Source organism: Typopeltis vanoorti, chromosome 16 (assembly GCF_054136105.1).
Source record: "Typopeltis vanoorti isolate ZY-2024b chromosome 16, IOZ_Tvanoo_1.0, whole genome shotgun sequence".
Classification (NCBI taxonomy): Eukaryota; Metazoa; Arthropoda; class Arachnida; order Uropygi; family Thelyphonidae; genus Typopeltis; species Typopeltis vanoorti.
Genome location: NC_143564.1, coordinates 90127485 through 90149676, shown reverse-complemented (window position 1 = coordinate 90149676; position 22192 = coordinate 90127485). Strand labels below are relative to the sequence as shown.

The window sequence follows — 22192 nt, the reverse complement described above, 5'->3', positions numbered from 1 at the left end:
GCAAATAACAGCCACTCCAAATGTTCAACACTAACATTCAAACTCAATCCATAAACTTTAAAGTATTCCAATTTTCCTTTAAATTTACTCCATACATTCACAAATTGCACAGCCTTTTCTTGACACACTTCAGCTATCTTGTCATTCATTATCATTGCTTTCCTTCTCAATTCACTATTGTCATATATGGGCAACATGCTAACCATGTTTCCAATGATACTCTTCTTCTTATTATTATTTTATTATTATTATTATGGGCAACTCAAAGGAGTCTTTAGACTCATTGAGGAGGAACTAAACATCGTGTCCAGAACTATCCAACATTTGTGCAGTATCATACTTTGTTTTGAACTCATTCACGGTCATGGCATCCACAACAGACTCTGGCAACTATTCCACTCATTCATTACTCTCCAAGCAAAAAAACTAGTTCTAACACCCTTGCTAACTACACTCTTACTCCGTTTCCATGGATGGCCCTAGTTCTCCTACCACCAGACCTATTTCTGAAAAATTTCATTTGAATTAATCTTTTAAAAACCCCTCAGTAATTTGAATGTGTCAATCATATCACCCCTTTTCCACCTATCAACCAGTTTCTGTAACCCAGAAATCTTCAACCTGTTCTCATAAGATTCATTCCATAGACCTGCTACCATCTTGGTCACTCGGATCTGGATCCTCTCCACCAACTCCTCATCACAAAGAAACCCTAGTACCGAGATCTTCATGCAGTAGTCAAGATGGGATCTTATCAAAGCTCAATAAAGAGGAACAATAACCTGCTTTTATCTGCTCGTCAAAATATTCTTTAGTAACCAAGTGATCTGATGAGCTGCTTTAGTCACTTTTGCTATGTGTCCCTTAAACTTTAACTCCCTGTCCACTAACACTCCAAAGTCTCTGGCTTTGTCAATTTACTGGAATACAGTTCCACCAATAGCTGATAATCTTTCCACTCCAAAATGCACAAACTTACACTTTGCTGGCTATTGCAAAAGTATTATTAATAAAATTCTTATAAAACTTCATCAAAAAAATAATATAGATTATAGTAAAACCATAGCTATCCCATACAATAAAAGGTTATCAGAAAAAATTAATAGAATTCTACACCATTATAATCTTAATGCCATTTTTAAACCACCTATAAAACTAAAAAACATATTCAACTCCTCTAAGGATCCTCCCCCCCCCCCCCCATTGGCTCACCCTGGAGTTTATTGTATCTGTTGCACTTGTCACTTACCTTATATTGGGAAAACTGGATGCCCAGTCCCTATCCGTAAAAAAAAAAAAAAAAAAAAAAAAAAAAAAAAAAAAAAAAAAAAAAGAACACAAACAACACATTAAATTAAATAATTTTGGTGAAGCAGGCCTCTCAGATCATGCTCTTAACACCTTTATAATTATATCATGCTCTTAACACCTTAACAAATTTATAATTATTTAAATCGACTGTGCCAGCTGGCAACTGAATTCTGATACACAATTAGAAAACTCAAATAAATATAGGGATCAAGTGATTTGCAGTCGTGGTCCCCCCCCTTTTTTTTTCTTTTGTTAATGGATTTCCCCCTTATGCATGGTCTAAAATTTAATAAGTGGTAATTCAAATTCTCAGAAACGACAGACTCATGAGGTTTGAGTTAAAGAAATACATTTATTTAAACACATACATATATACACTTTAATTAGAAATTCCAATTCTAAAGAGTCTGAACTCCCCCCCCCCCCCTTTAAGTTAATATATCCAAAATGTCTACTCTAAAATCTATTCTAATAGCCTCACTTTCTTTTGTGTTACTATGTTTAGACTCGGTTAGTTCTCACAGAGTTACAGTTCCCACATATAAAATTAGCACATGCACATAATTATATACAATTCTAGTATAGAGCATATCAGACGTATTCCGTCTTGCAATTTTAACATAGGACAATATTCTTGTTTATGCTCAAGCTTTATCCTCCCCTAAAATTCAGTTAATATTCAATCTAAATTCTAACACAATGTTATAAAATATTTCTTCCAAAATAAACAGTTCGAAAGCTTGGTTCCCTGCTCAGCTTAAGCTTAGGGTGGCACTTGCTTATTAGACGTAGGCAGAAATGTCCAAAACAGACACTAAATGAAAGTTGATTATATGGAGCTTCTTAACTCTCTGGTTCCTATACCTTCTTTGGTTATTATTCAAAATAAGTACGAAAACTTGCACCCTACCGTTCTTGCCTTTTCTCGTAGTTGTTGAGACTTCCTTGATTACACTTCTGCATTTTCTCACCATGTATTCTTATGGCGTCTGCGACATACTTCTATTTTCTTCAAAAGGATCACCTCTCACTGACTTATAAGTTGGCATGACTAACCAACGGCTCATTGTTGGAATTCTGGCCGCATTCCTTTGGTGTGGCTATACCCGACACGGCACATACAGCAAACAGGGAGATATGTTGCTGGGTACGGCGGCAAGCTTCGCAGCTATCAGGGTGAAAGTGAGGGGGAGATCTCATCATTGGCCTACTGAAAAGAGGTGGGGTCAGAGTGCCCCAGTAGAGAAGAGAAAGAAGGAGAGGGGGAGTGCCAGAGAGGTTGAGGTGGGGAAGTGAGGGGGATTGGAAAGGAGAAAGGAGAGGAGAGGGAATAGGATGGGAAGGGCGGGTGGGGAAGTGGGGAGTAGGAAAAAGGAAATGTAGGCCTCAGCTCATATAACACATCTTGCTAGCTCCACGCTATCAGATGATAACTTTTCACCCCGAAGCTCCTGGCTCACAAGATCGAAAAGACCACGGAGGTAGCCGGTGCCCAGGTGACCTGCCCTTTCAGGGCAGCCCGCTTCGAGTAGGCCTGCACTGCCTGGGTTTTTCCTCCGAACTACTCCCATGGGAGACCAGGGAACAAAACAGACCTCAGGGGGGATGCAGAGCCCAAGGAAATGACTAGAAATGGAGCTGCTGCAGATGGAGATCTTAAAGCAGCAGCAGGCAGAACTTGATGGTGTGTCTGACATTACACAGGATTGGAGGTAAACACCACTTGATCTTAAATGTGGTGTCACCCAGAGCCTCCCTTTCGAGATGTAGAGACCTCCTTAAGGAACCGTAGAACATGTAAAGAACGATTTGAGAGAGAGATCCAACAGATTGGGAGGATTAGTCGGATTAGAAAATTTTTTTCTTACCTTCCAGATGTGGTATTTGAACTCATTAATAATAAATACCACTAACTTCTGCTTGTTGTTGGCTGGGGAAGTGAACTGCAGGAAGATGACTTGCTCCTGCAGTAGGAGGGGGATGTGGAGCTCGATGCTCAGCCTTCTCCAGATGTAGATGGAAATGGGACACCTGTAGAAAGCGTGCTCCATGATGTCCAGGCTCCTGCAGAAGTCACAAAAGGGGTTCCGGGTGTTGTGGAACCTCCAGATGTTGATGTTGACTGGAAGGTGTCCATACGCAATCCTCCATGCCAGGTCCTTTCTCGACGAGTAGCCTTGATGTTTGGAGAGGTGGCCGAAGAGGATCTTGTTATTGTTGATCCCCAGATCCGGAACATCGGTACGAAGGATGTTAAAGAAGTGTTCGTACCATGTGTAGCTGTTCCGGATTCCGGCAATGTTCACACCCGACGAGTGAAGTTGTTGCATAAGCTGGCACAGTCTGTTGTAGTCTTCTGGAACAATGTCTGCCTTGGGACCCTTGTGGACTGGGATCCCAAAAGGGGGAAGCATTAAACCTAAGAAATACCGCATAGGATAGCTGCAGAGATGTGTGGTCTGCAGTACCCTGTTTAGATGGAAAGCGGTATTACTTAGGTATCTGATGTTAAAGGAGAGGAGGCCGAAGCCCCCCCCCCCCTCCACACTTCTCTGGAAGTTGAAGGATTTATATCAACTTCGTGGCATAGATTGCCCCAGAAGAACTTCAGGGGCTTCCTGTAAAGCTGGATTTGCTGATGTTTGTAATGTTCAGGATGTGCTGAAGCGCAGGGCATACGATGGTTTTGATGACAGAAGCCCTGGAGGAGAGTGACAGCTATCCATTTTTCCAGTCCTTGTGTTTCTCGATGGTGTTGTTGTCAAGATGTTCTAAGTTGAGCACGGGCTGTTCTTCAAACGGGACCCGCAGGATGGTGAGGGGGGTCGGCAGTATGGACGACACCTGCAGGGGTGTTGTGCAGGTCCCAGACTCCGTACAACTTGATCTTAGTTTTGTCAGGGTTGGCTGTTAGCCCCGACACTTTAAACTTCTTTAGGATGTTGAAGAAGTTACGTGCAGAGTCATTGTCCCTAAGAGTGCCCACCACGTCATACCGCATAGGCGATTACCTTGGAATCATCCGTGGTGAGAGGAAGTGGAATTCCTCTAACCGCGTGAGAGTTGTTGACAGCCCACAGGAATGGTTCAAGGGCTAGAGCAAAGAGCAGCGGACTGAGGGGACACCCTTATTTGACCCCTTTCTGGATGGTAATGGGGTCAGATAGGTGTCCGTTAATGAGGAGGTGAGTGGAGCTGTTGTTGTAGCCTCCTCTGATGATGTTGAGGAGTCCACTGCTGACCCCAACTTTCTCCAGGAAAGTTGAGGTCAGGAAAGAAGAGAAAGGAATGCCGGATGCTGTCGAATGCTTGGTTGAGATCAATAGTCAACAATGCCGTAGAGTAGTTCTTGATATTAACCAGACGTAGCACTTCTCTGATGAGGATGAGATTGAACTCCATCGATCGACCAGGAACACCATACACTTGTGTACTTTTGATGATGTACCTCATTCCGATCTTCAGTCTGTTATTGAGAACACGGGCGAGGATCTTGTAATCCGTGTTTGACAGATTGATGGGGTGCCAGTTCTTGATGATGGAAGGGTCCCTGTTGGTCTTCGGGATGAAGACGGTATGGCATTCCATAAATTCTCGTGGCATGTTTCTGGTGATAAACAAGATGTTAAATATTGCCACGAGAATGGGGAGGATGTGGTCCCAGGCCTCTTGGTAGAGTTCCATGCTTAAGCCATCTGGCCCAGGTGATTTCTTTGTATGGTGCTGTTTGAAGGCTGATGTTATTTTGGCTGCTGTAAATGGTGCATCCAACCCTGCTTGGATGTGTGCAGGGAAGGGGTCGACACTCCAACAGGAGTAATCCTGGGGGCTACTGTTGTCCTGGGAGAGTTGACTGTAGTACCCCCAGAAAGCATTCACCATGTTAGGTGTTGTGGTGTGGTCACACCTGCCTTCACTGATGGTAGTGATGGTTCGCTCCTGCCGGAAGCTGACGTATTATCGCCTGTTATAGAATGCAGCCGATTACCTGTTTTCCGAATGGAGGTGGAGACAGATCTTAATGTTCTTTTCATCCACCTGCTTTTGCTTCTCCAATACAATGTCAAGATTAATGTTATGGATGGTGTTGTGACATGGAAAGCCTTGGAGTTGGCTGGCCACGAACCAGCTCCTCTCCTTGTAGAGATCACGGAGCCAAGCTCTTCTGAGGAAGGCACATTCCTGGCCCCATTTTTACATATTGTCTTTGATGGTAAGTTTAAGCCGTGCCCAGGCATCCCAGTCCTAGCCAGTGGTTCTCCAGGTGGAGCACAGTTGATTAAGCTTGGCCGAGAACAGGGACGGGAAGTCTGATGGTAACTTCCAGGAGCCTAGACCAACATTTACAACTTCTAAAGGATGGTACCTGAGCATGACTAATTTATGGTCTGAGATGGAATAGTTGACTGGAACATGCCTTATTGTCTCGGCTCTGGAAACAAGGGATGGTGTTAAATAGAAGCGGTCAATCCGCTTTCACTTAATATCTACAACTAAAGTGGTTAGACATAGTTCTGAGTTAGCAAAATGTACACTATCTTTTACCTTTTCTTCTGGAGGCATAAGTATGTCCATATCCATGGTTTTAAACGTTACCTTATGTTGGGTCGGAAAGAGGATGACTCATCAAAAGTGGATCAGCACTTTTTCCGACACAACAGTATATATGTGTATACTCCAGATGATGACCTTAATGTGAAGGTCAAAACATCGAGGGATTATTTTGGTTTATATTAAACTGAAGTTTTACTCTAACACAGTAGTTTCCATAATTTTTGAAGATATATTTTAACATTATCTGCATTAACTATTGCTCTACCGAACTTTGCATCATCTGCAAATAACTGAACAGTTTCTCTCAGATCCTTTCGTATATTGTTAATGAACAAATTAAACAGTAGTGGTTCAAGAATAGAACCCTGTGGCAATCCACTAGTCACAGGCCTTCTTTTGGACTCTACTCCTGAATAAATTACTCTCTGATATCTCTCCTCAACCACCCACCTATTCATCTCACCAACCCTATATTTATTCCTGTGTGTTGCAGTTTGCTGATTAGAATTCCATGTCAGAGGATCCTGTCATTATATCCTGTCAGAGGCCTTTGCAAACTCCAGCAGTATCACTGTAAACCCATTACCTTTATCCAACTCAGCTGTCACTGTATTATAAAACATGAGAAGGTCACTGAGGCATGACCTACCCTTCATGACACCTCCAAGGAGTCTGAAGACTCATCGCTGGAGGACACCTACTATACAACTGTCTCCACGACTACATCAAGCCTTTACCAGCAATCGTCTCCATCAATGCCACCTACCACCCACCACCACAACTAATATTTTTTGTCTGTAAATTGCGTGTGTTCTGAAGGGCCGATATTTGTCTGTATGCGATATGAACAACCCGAGTTTCTGGGAGAAAAAACTCTGCTATCTCCATATGAGATCAGGTAACCTAACTCACCTTCGATTGGAAAAATCCACATAAAGATTCCTCATGTCACGACGAGAATCAAACTTAGGCCTATTCCAATCGAAGGGTGCAATGTATCGTTGTTCTTCCAATTGCGCTACGGAGCCATTTTCACCATGATAATACCTCTGCTGCCTAACATCGGAAAACTATGCTAGAATCTTCTAGTGTCATATCATAATTCAAATTTTATGCTCTATTTACTATTTATTATATGGTTAAGAGCACTGGCAATTTCCTCACCACTTCAATTAAAACTTGAGCTGGTATACCATCCAATCCCACAGCTGTATTCACATCAAGGTTCTGTAATATACTTTGTACCTCCATTTCATTTACCTGTGGAAGCCTTTGACTCTCTCATTCCTGCAATATCACCACCTGGATGATATATTCTTGGAAAGTGTTTACTTAGTAATTCTACTGTTTCGACTGATTCAATTAAGACTAGGTTAAGACAGTTAAGACCTCCCTACCATCAGCATTTATAAAAATCATTCTGCCATACACATTCTTTCTTTTACTTGCAGCATATCGAAAGAACCATTTGGGATTCTCTTTAGACTGCATTGCTAACTTCTTTTCATAATCTGCTTTTGGCTTTCTTACTACACTAGTTACACTTTTGGCCTGTGCCTTGTATTTTTCATGTGCCTGCAATTCACCTTTCTTCTTAAATTCCCTACACAATTGTTTCTTTTTATGCAGTGCCAGCTTAATGATGATATTCATCCATTTAACTCGTGCTTGATTTACTCTCCTGACTCTAGGTATCCAGTATTCGGAGTAATACTCCGAATACTGGATACCTAGGAAGTATTACTTCCTTCAAATATTCCTTTCTTTTAGGGTTACACGGTGATCAGCATTCATTTTAAAGATTTTTATGGAATTTACAACCGTGTTAAAAAACTTTTTTTATAATCCCAACGTTTCAATCTTCACATCGAGATCATCATCTGGAGCATACATAAATATACAGGACAAGCTGAGTTACATCATTAACTCTAAGCTAGAGAAACAATGATTTGATCACATGTTATTCTACTGGCATGACCTCTGGTGAAAAAAAAAAAAATAAAATAAAATAAAAAATACATCAAGCTAAATTCTATTTTTTTATTTTATTTTATTTATTATTTGTTTTTTTCACCAGAGGTCATGCCAGTAGAATAACATGTGATCAAATCATTGTTTCTCTAGCTTACAGTTAATGATGTAACTCAACTTGTCCTGTATATTTATGTACGCTCCAGATGATGATCTTGATGTGAAGATCAAAACGTCGGGATCATAAAAAAAGTTTTTTAACACGGTTGTAAATTCCATAAAAATTTTTAAAATGAATCCTTCAAATATTCCTTTACCACTTTCCATGCATGATCAACATCCAGCCCTTTCATTCTTACATGCCATAGCACTGATCCAAGCAATCTCCTAAGCTTGTCATACTTGCTAGCCCATTAATTCCATATATACCTTGTCTTAACTGAACGTTCCACACATTTAGCCACCTCCCAGGTCAAGACCATATGATCTCTCTCTCTCTCTCTCTCTCTCTCTCTCTCTCTCACCAGTTGGTTGCAATGTGGTCATATTAGTTATAGACAAATTCTCAAATGCAGTTACTAGATTGAGTACTCTCGAACCTCTAGTATATTCCATCACTTGCTTGCTTATTAAGGAAATGGCATCATTAAATGCCATTTCCTTCCTCCCATGTGTCCTCTCATCCTTCCACTCTATTTTCCCACTGAAATTCCCCATAATAATTAACTGCCCTCCACTCATTGAATATATTTTCTGATGCATGTTATTTCCATCATCTTTTCCATCCCCTGGTCTATAGCAGCATCTAACTGTATATTTTGTTCTGCTGGCCTCTATCTCACATCAGATAGCTTCAAATGTGCTGTTTTCACTGGTCTGCAGTTGAATTTCTACTCTCTTTGGTTGCATTTCAGTTTCTTTTCGTAACTTCCAGGGATGGCCTCTTGTCATCACTCCTTCCCATTGTTCAAACAAGCAAAAGAACTCCCCAGTGTCAACCCTGTAACCACCTCTCAACAGTTTAAAAGTCTCGATCATATCACCACTCCTTCTTCTATCCACCACCCTCTGCAGTCCACATTCCTTCAGCCGATCCTCATAACTATCATTGTACAGTCCTGAGACCATCTTTGTTATCCACCTTTGTACCCTTTCCACAGTTAATCACAGCAGTAACTTTTGCGTATTGGTGATAGGCATTGCTTTTTGGCTAATGGCGACGCTGCGATGTGTATACAAAAGCAATGTGATATATGTATGTATATGCTGGAGGCAAAGTTAAATTAGAGAATTTTTAATAATAATTTTTAGCCATTGTAACTGCAAATCATTGTAAGTCGAGGACTACCTGTAATGAGTCTTACACCATGGAAATTTTTTTTTTATTGATCTCAAAATATTTACATATATGCAATAATTGTCTTAAATGACATTCCAACGTGTTATTTTAGAAAGTTCTGCAACTATAGTGTTGCAGATTATGGTTAATTTTCCACATTAGATTTCTGTACAAAAAATTCAATAATTTTTATTATTAAACTTATAATTATATCACCAGCAGTGTGATGAGGACCTCTGTGAGAAAAGGGTATATGTGGAACTACAAGGTGGGGGGGGGGATTATGAATAGCTCAGGAGACAGCTTGCGGGTGTAGTATGGAATGAGGAGTTAGCTGGAAAAGAGATCAATGCAGCTTGGGGGATTTTCAAAAACTATCTAGTAGATGCAATGTCTAAGTGTATTCCAAGGGTGAGAAGGTTAAATAAGGTAGGTGTGAGATGGATGAATAAAGAGATTAAGCATGCGACAGAGAAAGAGGGCATTGTGGAGGCAGCATAAGAGAAGTGGAAATAACCAATTCCATGAGGTCTTCAAAGACCAGGCAAGGAGGGTGACTTGGTTGGTGAGGGTAGCTAAAGAAAGGTATGAACAGCAGTTAGCTAATGAAGTCTAAAACAATCCTAAGGAGTTCTTTCGATATGCAGTTGAATCCTAAGGAGTTCTTAGGTCGAGAGGATGGAAGGATGACATTGATAGGAGGAAATGGTATAAAGACAGCTGTTGTAGAATGTGTGGTGGATATGCTTAATGAGCAATTCACGAAGGCCTTTCAATCAGGCCCTGCACGAGGCAAGGGTGGAATGGGCAAATGCCAGGTAGAAAAGTAAAAGGGCGGAAAACTTAGAGTTTATGTTACAATTATACTGGAGGCAGAAAAAATTTTAAAAAAATATTAAATTTCTATATATACATATTTATAAAGAAAATTATATTTTATTCTAATTATATAAGCTCTAAATAATTATTTTTATTTTGATAATCCCTGGGACCAGTACTGTTGACAGGGTGTAGTATAGAGGCAGCCTGCCTCATGGCTCTGCTTAACACTAGGGCGCTCGCATCTGATCTGATAGTTACATGCTAATTGCTCACGTGAATATTTTTTAACCTATCTATTGTATATTTTGAAGGTCATGAGTAGCTGTTGGTGAATATGTTACGAGTGCTATTTTGCACTTTTGTTGCTGTCTGTTTGGTTTAACACATGTTATGCAAAGATTTGTGATATTTGACCCTGTGGAGGTCCCGGCAGATCTGACAGATACTTGCTAATTGACATAGATATTTTATTGTATAGGTTGAAGGTCATGACTAACTGCATGTGCGTATGTTACGAGTGATATTCTGCACTTTTTTTTTTTTTTTTTTTGCTATCAGTTTGGTTGAACAAGTTTTTTTTTTTTTTTTTTGTAAAGGTTTGTGATATTTGATAGTAAATTGCATCTGAGAGATACTGCGAGCTCCGATGTCAGTATAGCTCATAAATATAAATGGTCAGATTATTCCTATGCTGAACAACAATGTGAAAATACAGCACAGAATATTTATTAGAAATCTCATAATGTAGTTAGTGTCAGAACAAATAAAAAGGCATTCAGAAATCTCTACAGGTGTGAATAGGCCTTTACACCTGAAACTTCATCTATTTCAGACACAATTTGAAGGAAATTCTAATGACGACATAGATACGGCTCCCTCGACAAACAGAAAAAGAAAAAGATGTTTTATGTGCTATGCATCCAAAACGAGTCACTTATCAAAATATTTTTGCAAGCATTGTAAAAAGTATCATGCTTTCAGCATAGCAATATTGTTTGCGATGACTGTTATGACAGTTTTGTAAATCCAACTATTGAAGATTCTGATTAATTATTGTTACATGCATTTGTTTAGTTTTATTTTCTTTCATTATCGATGTTTGCGTTATTTTGTAACAAAAATTTTTATTCTTTATATTTCTTTGTTTCAATAATTTCTAGAATGTAACTGAAAATAAATAAACCATCATGTATTACTGAAATAGAAAGCCAAAGGCTTATTTATCATACATGTCCTCTAGAACAGCGCTTCCCAAACTGTGGGCCGCAGTCTCCCCTTGGGGGCCGCAAGTTTTGTTGATGGATCCGTGAAATAATGAAAACAAATTTTAAATGTTTTAAGACTAATTAGTTCTTTTTTTTTTTTTAATTTTAAAAGAAATGCATTTATTTTTTAGTATTTATTATTTCTTTTATGTTTTTTTTTTTATATTTTAATGGAAAAAAAATCACACATTGGTGTTCATTCACAAATTTTGCTTCCTGCATATTTCGGCACTTAATGAATATTAGTAAATATATGCTTATTCATATAAGTTTAATTTCAAAAGTATTGATAGAAGCAGAAACACAAAAAAGCTTACAAACCCGAAATCTTGAATATAAACTGTATTGAATATAAATGCAATAAATATTATAATAATATATGCCTGTATTCCGATTTTTTTTTCCGATGGGGGAGGCCATGAAATAAGTGGGCCTTTACATCCATAAGTTTGGGAAGCATGCTCTAGAAGATGTGCTTTACATTTATGAAAAATACTGAGGAAAGTGGTCTGGGGCTTGCTCAATCTTTACTAAGAGTTGCCCATAAGGAACTGCTTATGCTTGCATCCGCCGAAACATTTAGTTTCTATATATTCGGCACGAAACTCTTGTAGTTTCTATTTTCGGCTATGAAATAATGTTGGATTCAATATTCACTTAATTTGTACCATCATGTATTATATTTGCAGTGTTTTTTCTTTATGTTTTTGCATTTTAGCACATTCTAGTAATGAATGTATCTCTCAGATATACCGCATTGTACGCTGCAAAATTACCGCTGCAAGCTCCTGAGTGTTAATAAGGGCACTCGTTCAGCCCTATTACAGCAACAATAGTTTACAAAAATACAGCATTTAGTTTACTAAATTAAAAAAGGCACCATTTCTCATTGACAGTTAAATATGTGCTTATTATATTTTATTAATAAAAAAATTAGCCATACATACTAAAACTAAACATTTTAGAACCCACTTATTAGATAATGAAGGAAACAACCCATAAAGTATCATACGATGTGAATCTCATAAACTTTTATAGTCTATATATATATATATTTAATTATATTATGCATGAATTCTCCTCGTCCCCTGCAGTAAACAATATGCCCTCCACAACAGCAACCATATTGCAGAAACACGAAAAACAATTACTTTTATTATGTCACTGAATAAGGTTCACAGACATCTGCAGACTGTGTAATATATTTCTTAACAAATAGTGCAATTACAGACAACTGGGAATATAAACACTAATGAATTACATCTCCCATCCAAAAGAAACTGTTATATAGGCCCAAGCAAAACCACATGTTGCCAATGCAACATAAGGTTTTGCTTGACACTACCCAGACATGAACGTGCTAAAACTAAGAAATATATAGTGAATATATTTCAGATATTATGGAAATCTTTTTAAGAGAATTAGCATTTCCATTCAATTATTGCTTTTTGTTTGGGTCGTGCGATCTTTTCTTAATAGCTGCTTTTTCTCTATTGGCCTACAATCGCACACATCTTTCACTTCTCATTAGTAATTGTCAAGGATTGTTCATTACGCATCTCAAGTCTTAAATTACTGGTATTGTTTGCTTGATATAATGGGAAAGAAGATCAAACTCAGCAATTGCTCAGCTCTACCCTCTACTCAACCGTAGAAGCAACGTCAGCCCAGAAAACAAATTAAGAATATACAATGGAATCATCAGACCCATACTGACTTATGGTTCGCCAGCATGGAGCCACACCTCTCCTAGCAACATTAAAAGATTACAAATAATCCAAACTAAATGCCTCCGAATGATCTTCGATGCCCCATGGTTTGTAAGGAACACCACCCTCCATCAAGACGGAAACCTGCCGGACATACCTACGTTTCTCCTCCAGATAGCAACCAAGTACTTTACTCAAGCATTACTTCCTCCCAACCTACTCATTCGTGAGTCATCAGAATATGATGAAAAAGAGATGGAAACATAAACGCCCAAAGGCAGCATTGATCACAGATTGAAATCTTTCAACACAGTCCTAATTAGGGCGAACCAAGTGCTCAAAACTTTCTTCCTTTAAACCGGGAATCATTCATAGCGTTGAAGGGATCAGAGTCCATGGGACTGATATCCATCAAGCCACATCAGTTATCTATTTGGGTAGATAATTTTGATGTTGTGTACAGGGAACTGCTCTCGAGGACAGAAGAAGTGATGGAGAGTAGAAGCTTCTTGGTAAGTCATATCCATTATCGGTTTTTTTTTCTGAAAACTTTAGTTTCCAAAAATCCCCACATATATCTTGCACCACGATTTTTTTAGCTTTAATTTTGGAAAAAAAGTGCAAATTATATTTGAGTAAATATGGTAATTTCTTTAGCTTTCAAATTCTTAAGTATGGATCATTCGTTAAATACTGGATTTATAAAATGCACAAAAGAGAGCAATATAGCAGATATAGAAATAAGCAATTTCGATGATAAATTATTTGTATTAAGTAAAAATGTATAGTATCTTTATAAATTTTGTTCTATTAAAAATAAATCTTTTTTTTGTTGTTTAAATGTACATCTAAATTCAAATAAAACAGACATTTACAAAATATATTTTTATTTATTATTATTATTATTATTATTTTGATAAGGTACTTGGTAATAATGAAAATTAAAGAAGGGGTAGACGGATATCTGAAGTTTCAGAAACACTGATCTATCCAAATATTTAGTCTGAAACATAGGTGTATATTACGCTGTTCGTTTTCTTAAATTCTGCTTCAAATTTGGATAGACAAAACAGCATGATATGCACTAAAATTTTTTTTTCAGCGTCATTTTAATTTTGAATGTGAAACATATTGAGTGTATTGTGTATTCTGTGTTTAAGTGACTTTGGACAATTTTTGACTTTGTTTTTAATTGTGTACTTATTTTTGATTTTTGATAGACAAATAAAATTTTAAAGATAATAGTTTATAAATTACAAACATATTAATCAGAGGAGCATTTTGCTAAAATGCCAAAATCCCTCATGGCAGCATATTTTACGTCATACATTGCCCTCAATAATTATAGTTTACCTTTAATTATCAAATTATTGTATAAATTAATTATTTATAGTAAAAATCCGTAGAAGGAAACTGTTTTAAATAGATTTTTTTAAAATGAGATTAACGAAATCATTAATATATTGAGTAATGAAATTAAAAAAAAAATGTATCTAAAATAATGAGTGCTAAGTATTTTTCAATAATTGTTGATTGCACCACTGATATTTTGCGGCAGGAGCAAATGTCCTTAATTGTAAGATATGTTTCTATAAAAGAAAAAAACGAAGAAACCCAAGCTATTATACAAATAGAGGAAAGATTTCTAGATTTTAATAAAATTAATAATACAGTAGGAAGTGGTATGGCTGAAGTAATTTTAAATAAAGGATTAAACTAAATTTATTATAGTCTAACCAAGTGGAAAATAAACTTCCAAAAGAATGAAGAAATATTGGAAATGGTCCAGAGGTGATTAACTGTGGTGTTTTTCATCTCTGGAATGGTAAGTATGAAGAAAGATTAAGATACAGTTTACATAGTTTAGTGGATAGGAGGAGGGAGGGAGGGGGATATGATAGAAACATATAAGTTGGTGTCAGATTAATGTTGAAGAGGTTTTTCATAGAATGGGGGATAAACAAGAGGTCATTCCTGGAACTGTATAAAGGGTAAGGAGTGGTGTCTTCATTCTCCTTATACTGCAGTGTTGATGCCTTCAGAGAATGAGAATGTATTTAAGGCATGGTATGATGAACTGTGAGTATGGTAAGGAGATCTCTGATGATTAGTCTTTGACTCCATGCAGAGACAAACAAGTTGTTGTTCCTCTGTATCGAGCCTTGATAAGATCCCATCTGGACTTCTGTGCCCAGCTATGGGCACCAGGGTTTCTTTGTGATGGAGAGGAAGTGGAGAGGGTCCAGAGACGAGTGACCAAGATGATAGCAGGTCTGTGGAATGAACCTTATGAGAATAGGTTGAAGATTTGTGGGTTGCAGAAATTGAACGATAGGCGAAGGAGGGGTGATATGATTGAGACATTCAAATTACTGAAGGGTTTTTATAAGATTGATCCAGAAGATATTTTTGATAATATGACTGGTGGTGGGAGGACTAGGGGCCATGCATGGAAGCTGGGCAAGAGCGTGGTTGACAAGGGTGTTAGAGCTAGGTTCTTTACTTGGAGAGTGGTAAATGAGTGGAATAAGCTTCCAGAGTCTGTTGTGGGTGCTACGACCGTGAATGAGTTCAAGGCAAGGTATGATAGATACTGTGTGAATGTTGAATAGTTGTTCTTGACATGATGTTAGGCCTCCCTCGATGAGTCTGTCGACTCCTTGGAGTTTCCCGGAACAATAATAATAATAATAATAATAATAATAATAATGGAATGCAAGAAACTGAATGATATTTATGTAAATTTACAAGAGAATAAAAATCCAATCTCATCACATGTGTGATATCACTCATGTTGCATTTTTCAATTATTATGAACTGGTTTATAAATGCAATTACTTAGACAAGAAAGTTTCTTTACATATTATTTGAAATAATCTCCTGAGCTGATCTTTTCACCAGGGACTCTTAATAGGAATCAAGGTCTAATTTCACTTAATGTATAGAAATCATTAATTAGATCCTGCAATATTTTTGGTCCAAACTTTTCCACAAATGTAATAAACAGTTGTCTAACAACTGTTGTTAGATATTTGATACTGATATATTGTATACAACACATAAACAGGATTCATCCTATATTCCATGTTTAATAGCTTTGTACTGTTTCTGTATATTGATTTTTGCATTTCTTTAATAATTTTTTCCTATATATACCAGTTAACCCATTCACTGACACTCATTTATGACAATATCCTTGGGACATTCAGAATGACTTTGCTCTGCTGCCTACACATCCACATGATTCTACTGTCCAGGTCAGACTGCATTATGCAGCACAGAAATATGAGCCTTATAATGCTTAGGAGCAGCAAAAGCACATATGCAAATACTGATTTGGTGCTTTAAAGCATCATTGGCACTGAATGTGTTAATAATATTACCTCATAGAAGCTCCCAGTCTTATTAGATAGAAAACCATGTTGATATTCTACTTCTGATATGAAGCAATATCAATATAACGTTAATGCAGAATTAAATTAATCAAAATGAAAAGTACTGAACAAATAAATAAATCTTTTTTTTTAAATATTCAATGTGAATATTTTATTTCAGCAAATTGGTATATGATTGGACCACATGAATATTCTCTGTGTGGAAATAGTACGGGGGCAAAGTAAGTTTTTTGTTTAATCTTTGGATTTTTTTTATTTGAATTATATTAGAATAAACTGAGTGTATTTTGCTTTAATATTATTCTTTGTATATTGTGTGCTTGCATGCATGTGTGTGTGTGTGTGTGGGGGGTTCTAAAATGTTTGACCACTCTCAGTACTACTCATCTTATCACAATTCTGATGATAAAATTCATATAAACATAAGGCGAAAAAAATGCTTTACTACAAAGATATAGCACCTTTAAAATGCCTGCCATATACACTGAGAAAGTAACTGGGTGTATTTTCCAGGTAATGCTGTACATAGCAAATGACCAAGGAAAAAAACTGTCTGTGACTGTAATGCTAAAATGTTCAAAGTGGGCTCTGTGAGCATAATATATGCCACACAGCATTGCTGCACAGTTACAATACATACATGTTCAACAAAACCAGAAGTATTCCACATAAAACAATCATCCATGATTGTTTGATGGAGAGTCTGTTCATTAGGCACTAGTGTAACATAGACATCAGCCTACCGCTCTTCCCATACAGGGTGTCCAAAGACTCATCGAGGGAAGACACCTACTCCACAACTCAATCCACCAACTACACCGACGCCACCTACCGCCCGCCACCACCACTAGTATTTCCACAGACAATCACAAACATCCATGCCCACAGCGGGATTCGAACAGCAGTCTTTTGTCTGAAGAGCGGATACGTTAACCATGCAGCCAACCAGGCTGGAAAATTTGTATTGAAAGATCATGGTGATTGTTCAATTTATCCCCTTCATGGCTAGGATAGTGTTAGATCATGAATGGGGAAATTTTGAAAGGAAATTATTCATTGAGGATCTAACATGCAAAAACTAACAACTTAAGGAGATGCCTGCACTTCTGTAGAAAATAAGGAAAACTTGTTTACTATATGTGAAAATATATATTCCTCTGTATGTAATTTACTAGGATCTTACTGTTGTTTAACCAGAAATCAAAGCGAGAATTTGTATCATATTATAGTATTTGTGTAAGGAAAATATTTAATTCATTAAGATATCCAGTGTTGTAAGTCTCCAGACAACTTATAAGTAGCAGTCCCAAGGTCACTTGCTAGCCACCCAGTTTAGCGTAATGCCGGAGGCAATAACATATGCAGAAGGTGACATTAGCACACTTTCCATGAAAACAGCACCCTAACAGCAAAGGGATCGACTTGGGGGCATAAATGAAGAGGGTCGTGCGGGAAAGATACAGGAAGAAAGAGGGCGCACGAAGTGAGAATATAAGGCGATGCGTGCCATATTACAAACTCTTTTTTCCTGGTTCCTGCTTGGTGATCTTGACTGGTGGTTCGAGAGAGACGTGCATAGGTATTGTGATGCCAGACAGCGGGTCTTTTCCTGGAGATGCCTAATTAATTCCACACGGAGCCGTTCGTGAATTATCGGCCTTACAGAATCGTGCCAGTCGCTGGATGTCTCATCGGAAAGAGCGGAGAAAGTCCCCTTAAACGTGGCAGCAGAATTCAAGGACAGCGTGAGCCCAATGCCAGGCACAGAGACGGAATAATCAGAAGGTAACCAGACCACGTGGAGGCGACATATTCTCCGGAACAGAATCTGTAATGTAGAAAATTTTATCGTATGTTTCAGAAATATTAGAAGAAGGAAAAACATGTGTAAGCATAAAGTATGGACAATTATTAGAGGACTTTAGTGAGAATTCCCTTTTGGAAATAACTGGTTTCCTTTAGCAAAGATTGTCTGGAAGCAGTTATATTATTGAATGAGATTGAATTGTGTAAGGAAAATATTTAATTCATTAAGATATCCAGTGTTGTAAGTCTCCAGACAACTTATAGGTAGCAGTCCCAAGGTCGCTTGCTAGCCACCCAGTTTAGCGTAATGTCTGATAAAACGAAACGGGTATTGCTGAGAGCTTTTAATTGAAAACCTTGAGAATGTGTAAATGTGTAACTTAAGAATAACTTGTGGAAAGAGATCAGGTTATGTAATGTTGTATAGCATTCTTTGAACTAACTTAGCATGAACTGATTTTACTTAGCATGTACTCATTTCCTTAGCATTGAATATATGTTGCATCTTAACTGTAAATATTTGATTTTCCAATAAACATGTTTTATTACATATACCTGAGTCATGCCTGATTGTGAGATCAAATTACCACTTATAAAATAGAACCTTAGCGGGAAGAATTTAGAAGGTAAATAATAATAGATTACAGGTCACGACTGCAAAGTACCAGAAATCTATATAACCATAACGAAGTGCAAAAATGATGTGTGTATGCCTTAAGATCTAGGATTGTTTCCCTGAACAAGAATCTTTTCTGTTATAGGATACTGGCTGGTGCAGCATAATATAAATTTTGCCAGTATCTGAAGAGGAAATAACCCTAGATAGAAATAAGATAGGCTGGATTATAGAATAGATAATAGTGAATATTGAGATAATAAGGATAGGAAAATTAGAAGAAGTAATGATGTAACAAAAGGCACAACCCAGATGAGCCATAACAGTTTGATGAAAATGTGCTAGCACTCTGTCATGCATGAATCATATGCGCTGGCATGTTGCTAATGGCACGTTCTCCAACTGTGCTGGTAGTTCTTCCTCTAAGAAGTGATAGTACTGCTGGCCATTGAGCACCTATGAAAGCTCATTCTATCATCACAGGTTCATTGAGATTTAGCTGTAAAAAAAGCACACTGTGGAGAATTTGGTACAAACCTTGCAGAAGCCATTACTCAAAGTTGACTTGAGGGAGAAAGTTCACTGATGAGAGTACCAGTACCATGTTGTAAGGATACAGTTTCTCATGATTACAGGTACACCATATAGTGGAATGTGATGCACCCACTCACCACAGCTACCTTCTAGTGCTAGTTTCAGGCTCCTCCAATAGCATGTCCAACACCTATTCCTGTAACTCAGGTGTATGTATCTAGCTGGGCCCTGATCTGCAGCGAAAGGAGTTGGTGATGGTAGGACATCTTCTATGTGGAAAAGCCATCCTGTCAAGAAGCTGCATTTCCCTACTATTTTCATTTGCTCATCTTTATGTGAAATGAATATCAATTCATTTGGCATTCATAAACAGTCAGTATATTTGCAGTTGTACTTAACTAACAATTAACTGACAACCAACTTACTCTTTCACCAGCATGTAACATTGTCAAAGACAGATTAAAATTTGATGTTTTAAGAATACTTGTGACATAAAGACTGAATAATATAAACACGTAAACACAAGAAAGATACTCAAGTATAAAGAGCTAATAAGCTTCATTTCGGCAATGAAAACATTATTTAAATATTATTCGGTTTTAAAACTATGTGGGATTTAATATCCCCTTAATTTAAATAATGTTTTCATTGCCGAAAATAATGAAAACATTATTTAAATATTATTCGGTTTTAAAACTAAGTGGGATTTAATATCCCCTTAATTTAAATAATGTTTTCATTGCCGAAATGAAGCTTATTAGCTCTTTATACTTAAGTAACTTAATGGTTGCACCTGTTTGGAAACTCGTATCGCAGAGTATATAAGTTCTTTTTGCTATACGCTTTGGTATTAGGTCTAGCTACTCACTGATGAAGCCTCAAAAAAGGCTGAAACCGGTCTGGGTAGTGACCTCCCTACCATAATGTAATAACAGCATATTACATTATGGTAGGGAGATGATCATCATCTATATAATATGTAGATGATGATCATTTCCATAGTACTGTGCCAACTGCATAGTCATCCATACAACACAAGTACAGCAGTTAGCCTCGTGAAGCATTTTGTACCCTAATAACAGTGCCGGCGCCAGGGTTTTTGTTGCCCGCATGCAATTTTAATCTAAGTGCCCCTGTAACTATCCAAGCATGCATGGTTCTTTTACGATAATAAAAATTTAAATTATTTGAAATTTAAATTTTTAAATTCGATACTCTTGTAAGAATATTTTTAAGTTTTCGATAGATTCTAAAGCAAGTGTAATGTTCATATTTTTGTCTTGAAGCATTTTACTCACAGGGTTTATTCTGTGAAATCATGCCAAGTTATAAGAGAGCAAATAAATTTGTAGTCCTTTATTTTAGCACATAATGTTTGTGCTTCATGCTGAGTTTATTAAAATTTTCATTATTTAAAATTTCAAAAAGTGCATCGTAAATTTCTCCTAATTGATATCGTAGAGGGCGGGTTGCATTAATTTTACTTTCCCATCGCGTTTCTGATGGCTGTTTCAATGTTAAATTTTTTATGAACTTTAATAAAAGGATTGCCCAACGTTTGTAAGAGGATGAAAAGAAATTGTATATTTCTTGAATAATTGCAAAGAAACTAATTGTATCTGCATTCACTTTGGCTGCATCATTAATGATTAAATTTAGAGTATGTGCAGCACATGGCACGTAAAAAGCTTGAGGATTTTTGTTCAAAAGCAAATTTTGGAGCCCGTATTTTTTCCCTTTCATATTTGTGCCATTTTCATACCATTGACCTCGCATGTCTTCAATGGGAATGTTCCATTTTTCTAGTTGTTCCATTATTGTTGCACATAAACCACATCCTGTGGAATCTGATATATCTGCAAAACCTAAAATGCTTTCCCTGATCTTGACAATTCCATTACCACAGGAAACAAAGCAAATAATAATGGTCATTTGTTCTGTTTTACTTGCATCAGGTGTGCAGTCTAAAATTATGGAATAATATTTAGATTTTCGAATTGATGATAAAATTGTATCCCTCATTGTGTTACTTAAAGTTTCCAATATTTCCTTTTGACTGTCTTTACTCAAATAGTGTACTCTGTTGTTTCGTTGTAGGGCCCTTTCAACATGATTTTCCATAATAGGATCAAACTTTGCAAACAGTTCGACTAATTTTAAAAAATTCCCATTATTTCTTTCATATAATTTATCAGGTGATCCGCGAAAAGCTAAATTTTGGCCACCAAGGAATTTTATAATTAATCGTCCAATGTTTCTGTTCCATTTCATACATGCTTTGAGTCTGGCAATCAATAGTAGTTTTGTTTTTTAAATTTTTATCAAGTTCCTTCCATTTTAAGAAATTTTTCATGTGAGTTAAACTAGTCTCATGTTTATGCAAAGTGGTACTTACATTTCTCCAATCATTATAACCTTCTACAAAACTACTTGATTCAGTAGGTGCAAAAAGTTTGCAACAAAAGCAAAAAACAGAATTTAAAGTTTCTGAATAAATGAGCCATGTTCTTGGCACGAGCTGCCCATTTTCCATTGTTCTGTTATAATATGTGTCACCAAATTTATGACCATATGTATCTCTGGTATATATATTTTTTTCTTTTGAACAGGCCCCATTTCAATTAAAACAACTCATAATTTTTCATCAATATTTCCCCATTTGCCTGGATCTTCTAATTTACAGAGACTGACAATGTGTTAGTTTCGTGGTCAACTACAACAAAATCTTCTCCTACTGTTTTTCTCTTAAATCATACATCTTGTTATCTTGTTCAATAGTTGCAATAGTACTTTCATGCAAACTGGATGATGTGCACGGTTCGTCAACTCTGATTTCTGATGTATCGAGTTGGTTACAATCTGCATCAGAA

General features: G+C 37.1%; 1 protein-coding gene across 1 annotated transcript in view; it reads left to right on the top strand.

Moving 5' to 3' along the window:
- LOC150098179 (sodium channel protein para-like) overlaps positions 1-22192 on the top strand; it is a 1334265-nt gene that overhangs the window by 163038 nt on the left and 1149035 nt on the right. Inside the window, 1 exon segment of the mRNA XM_090406598.1 lies at positions 16527-16587. Within this exon segment, the coding sequence (XP_090262724.1) occupies positions 16527-16587 (61 nt within the window).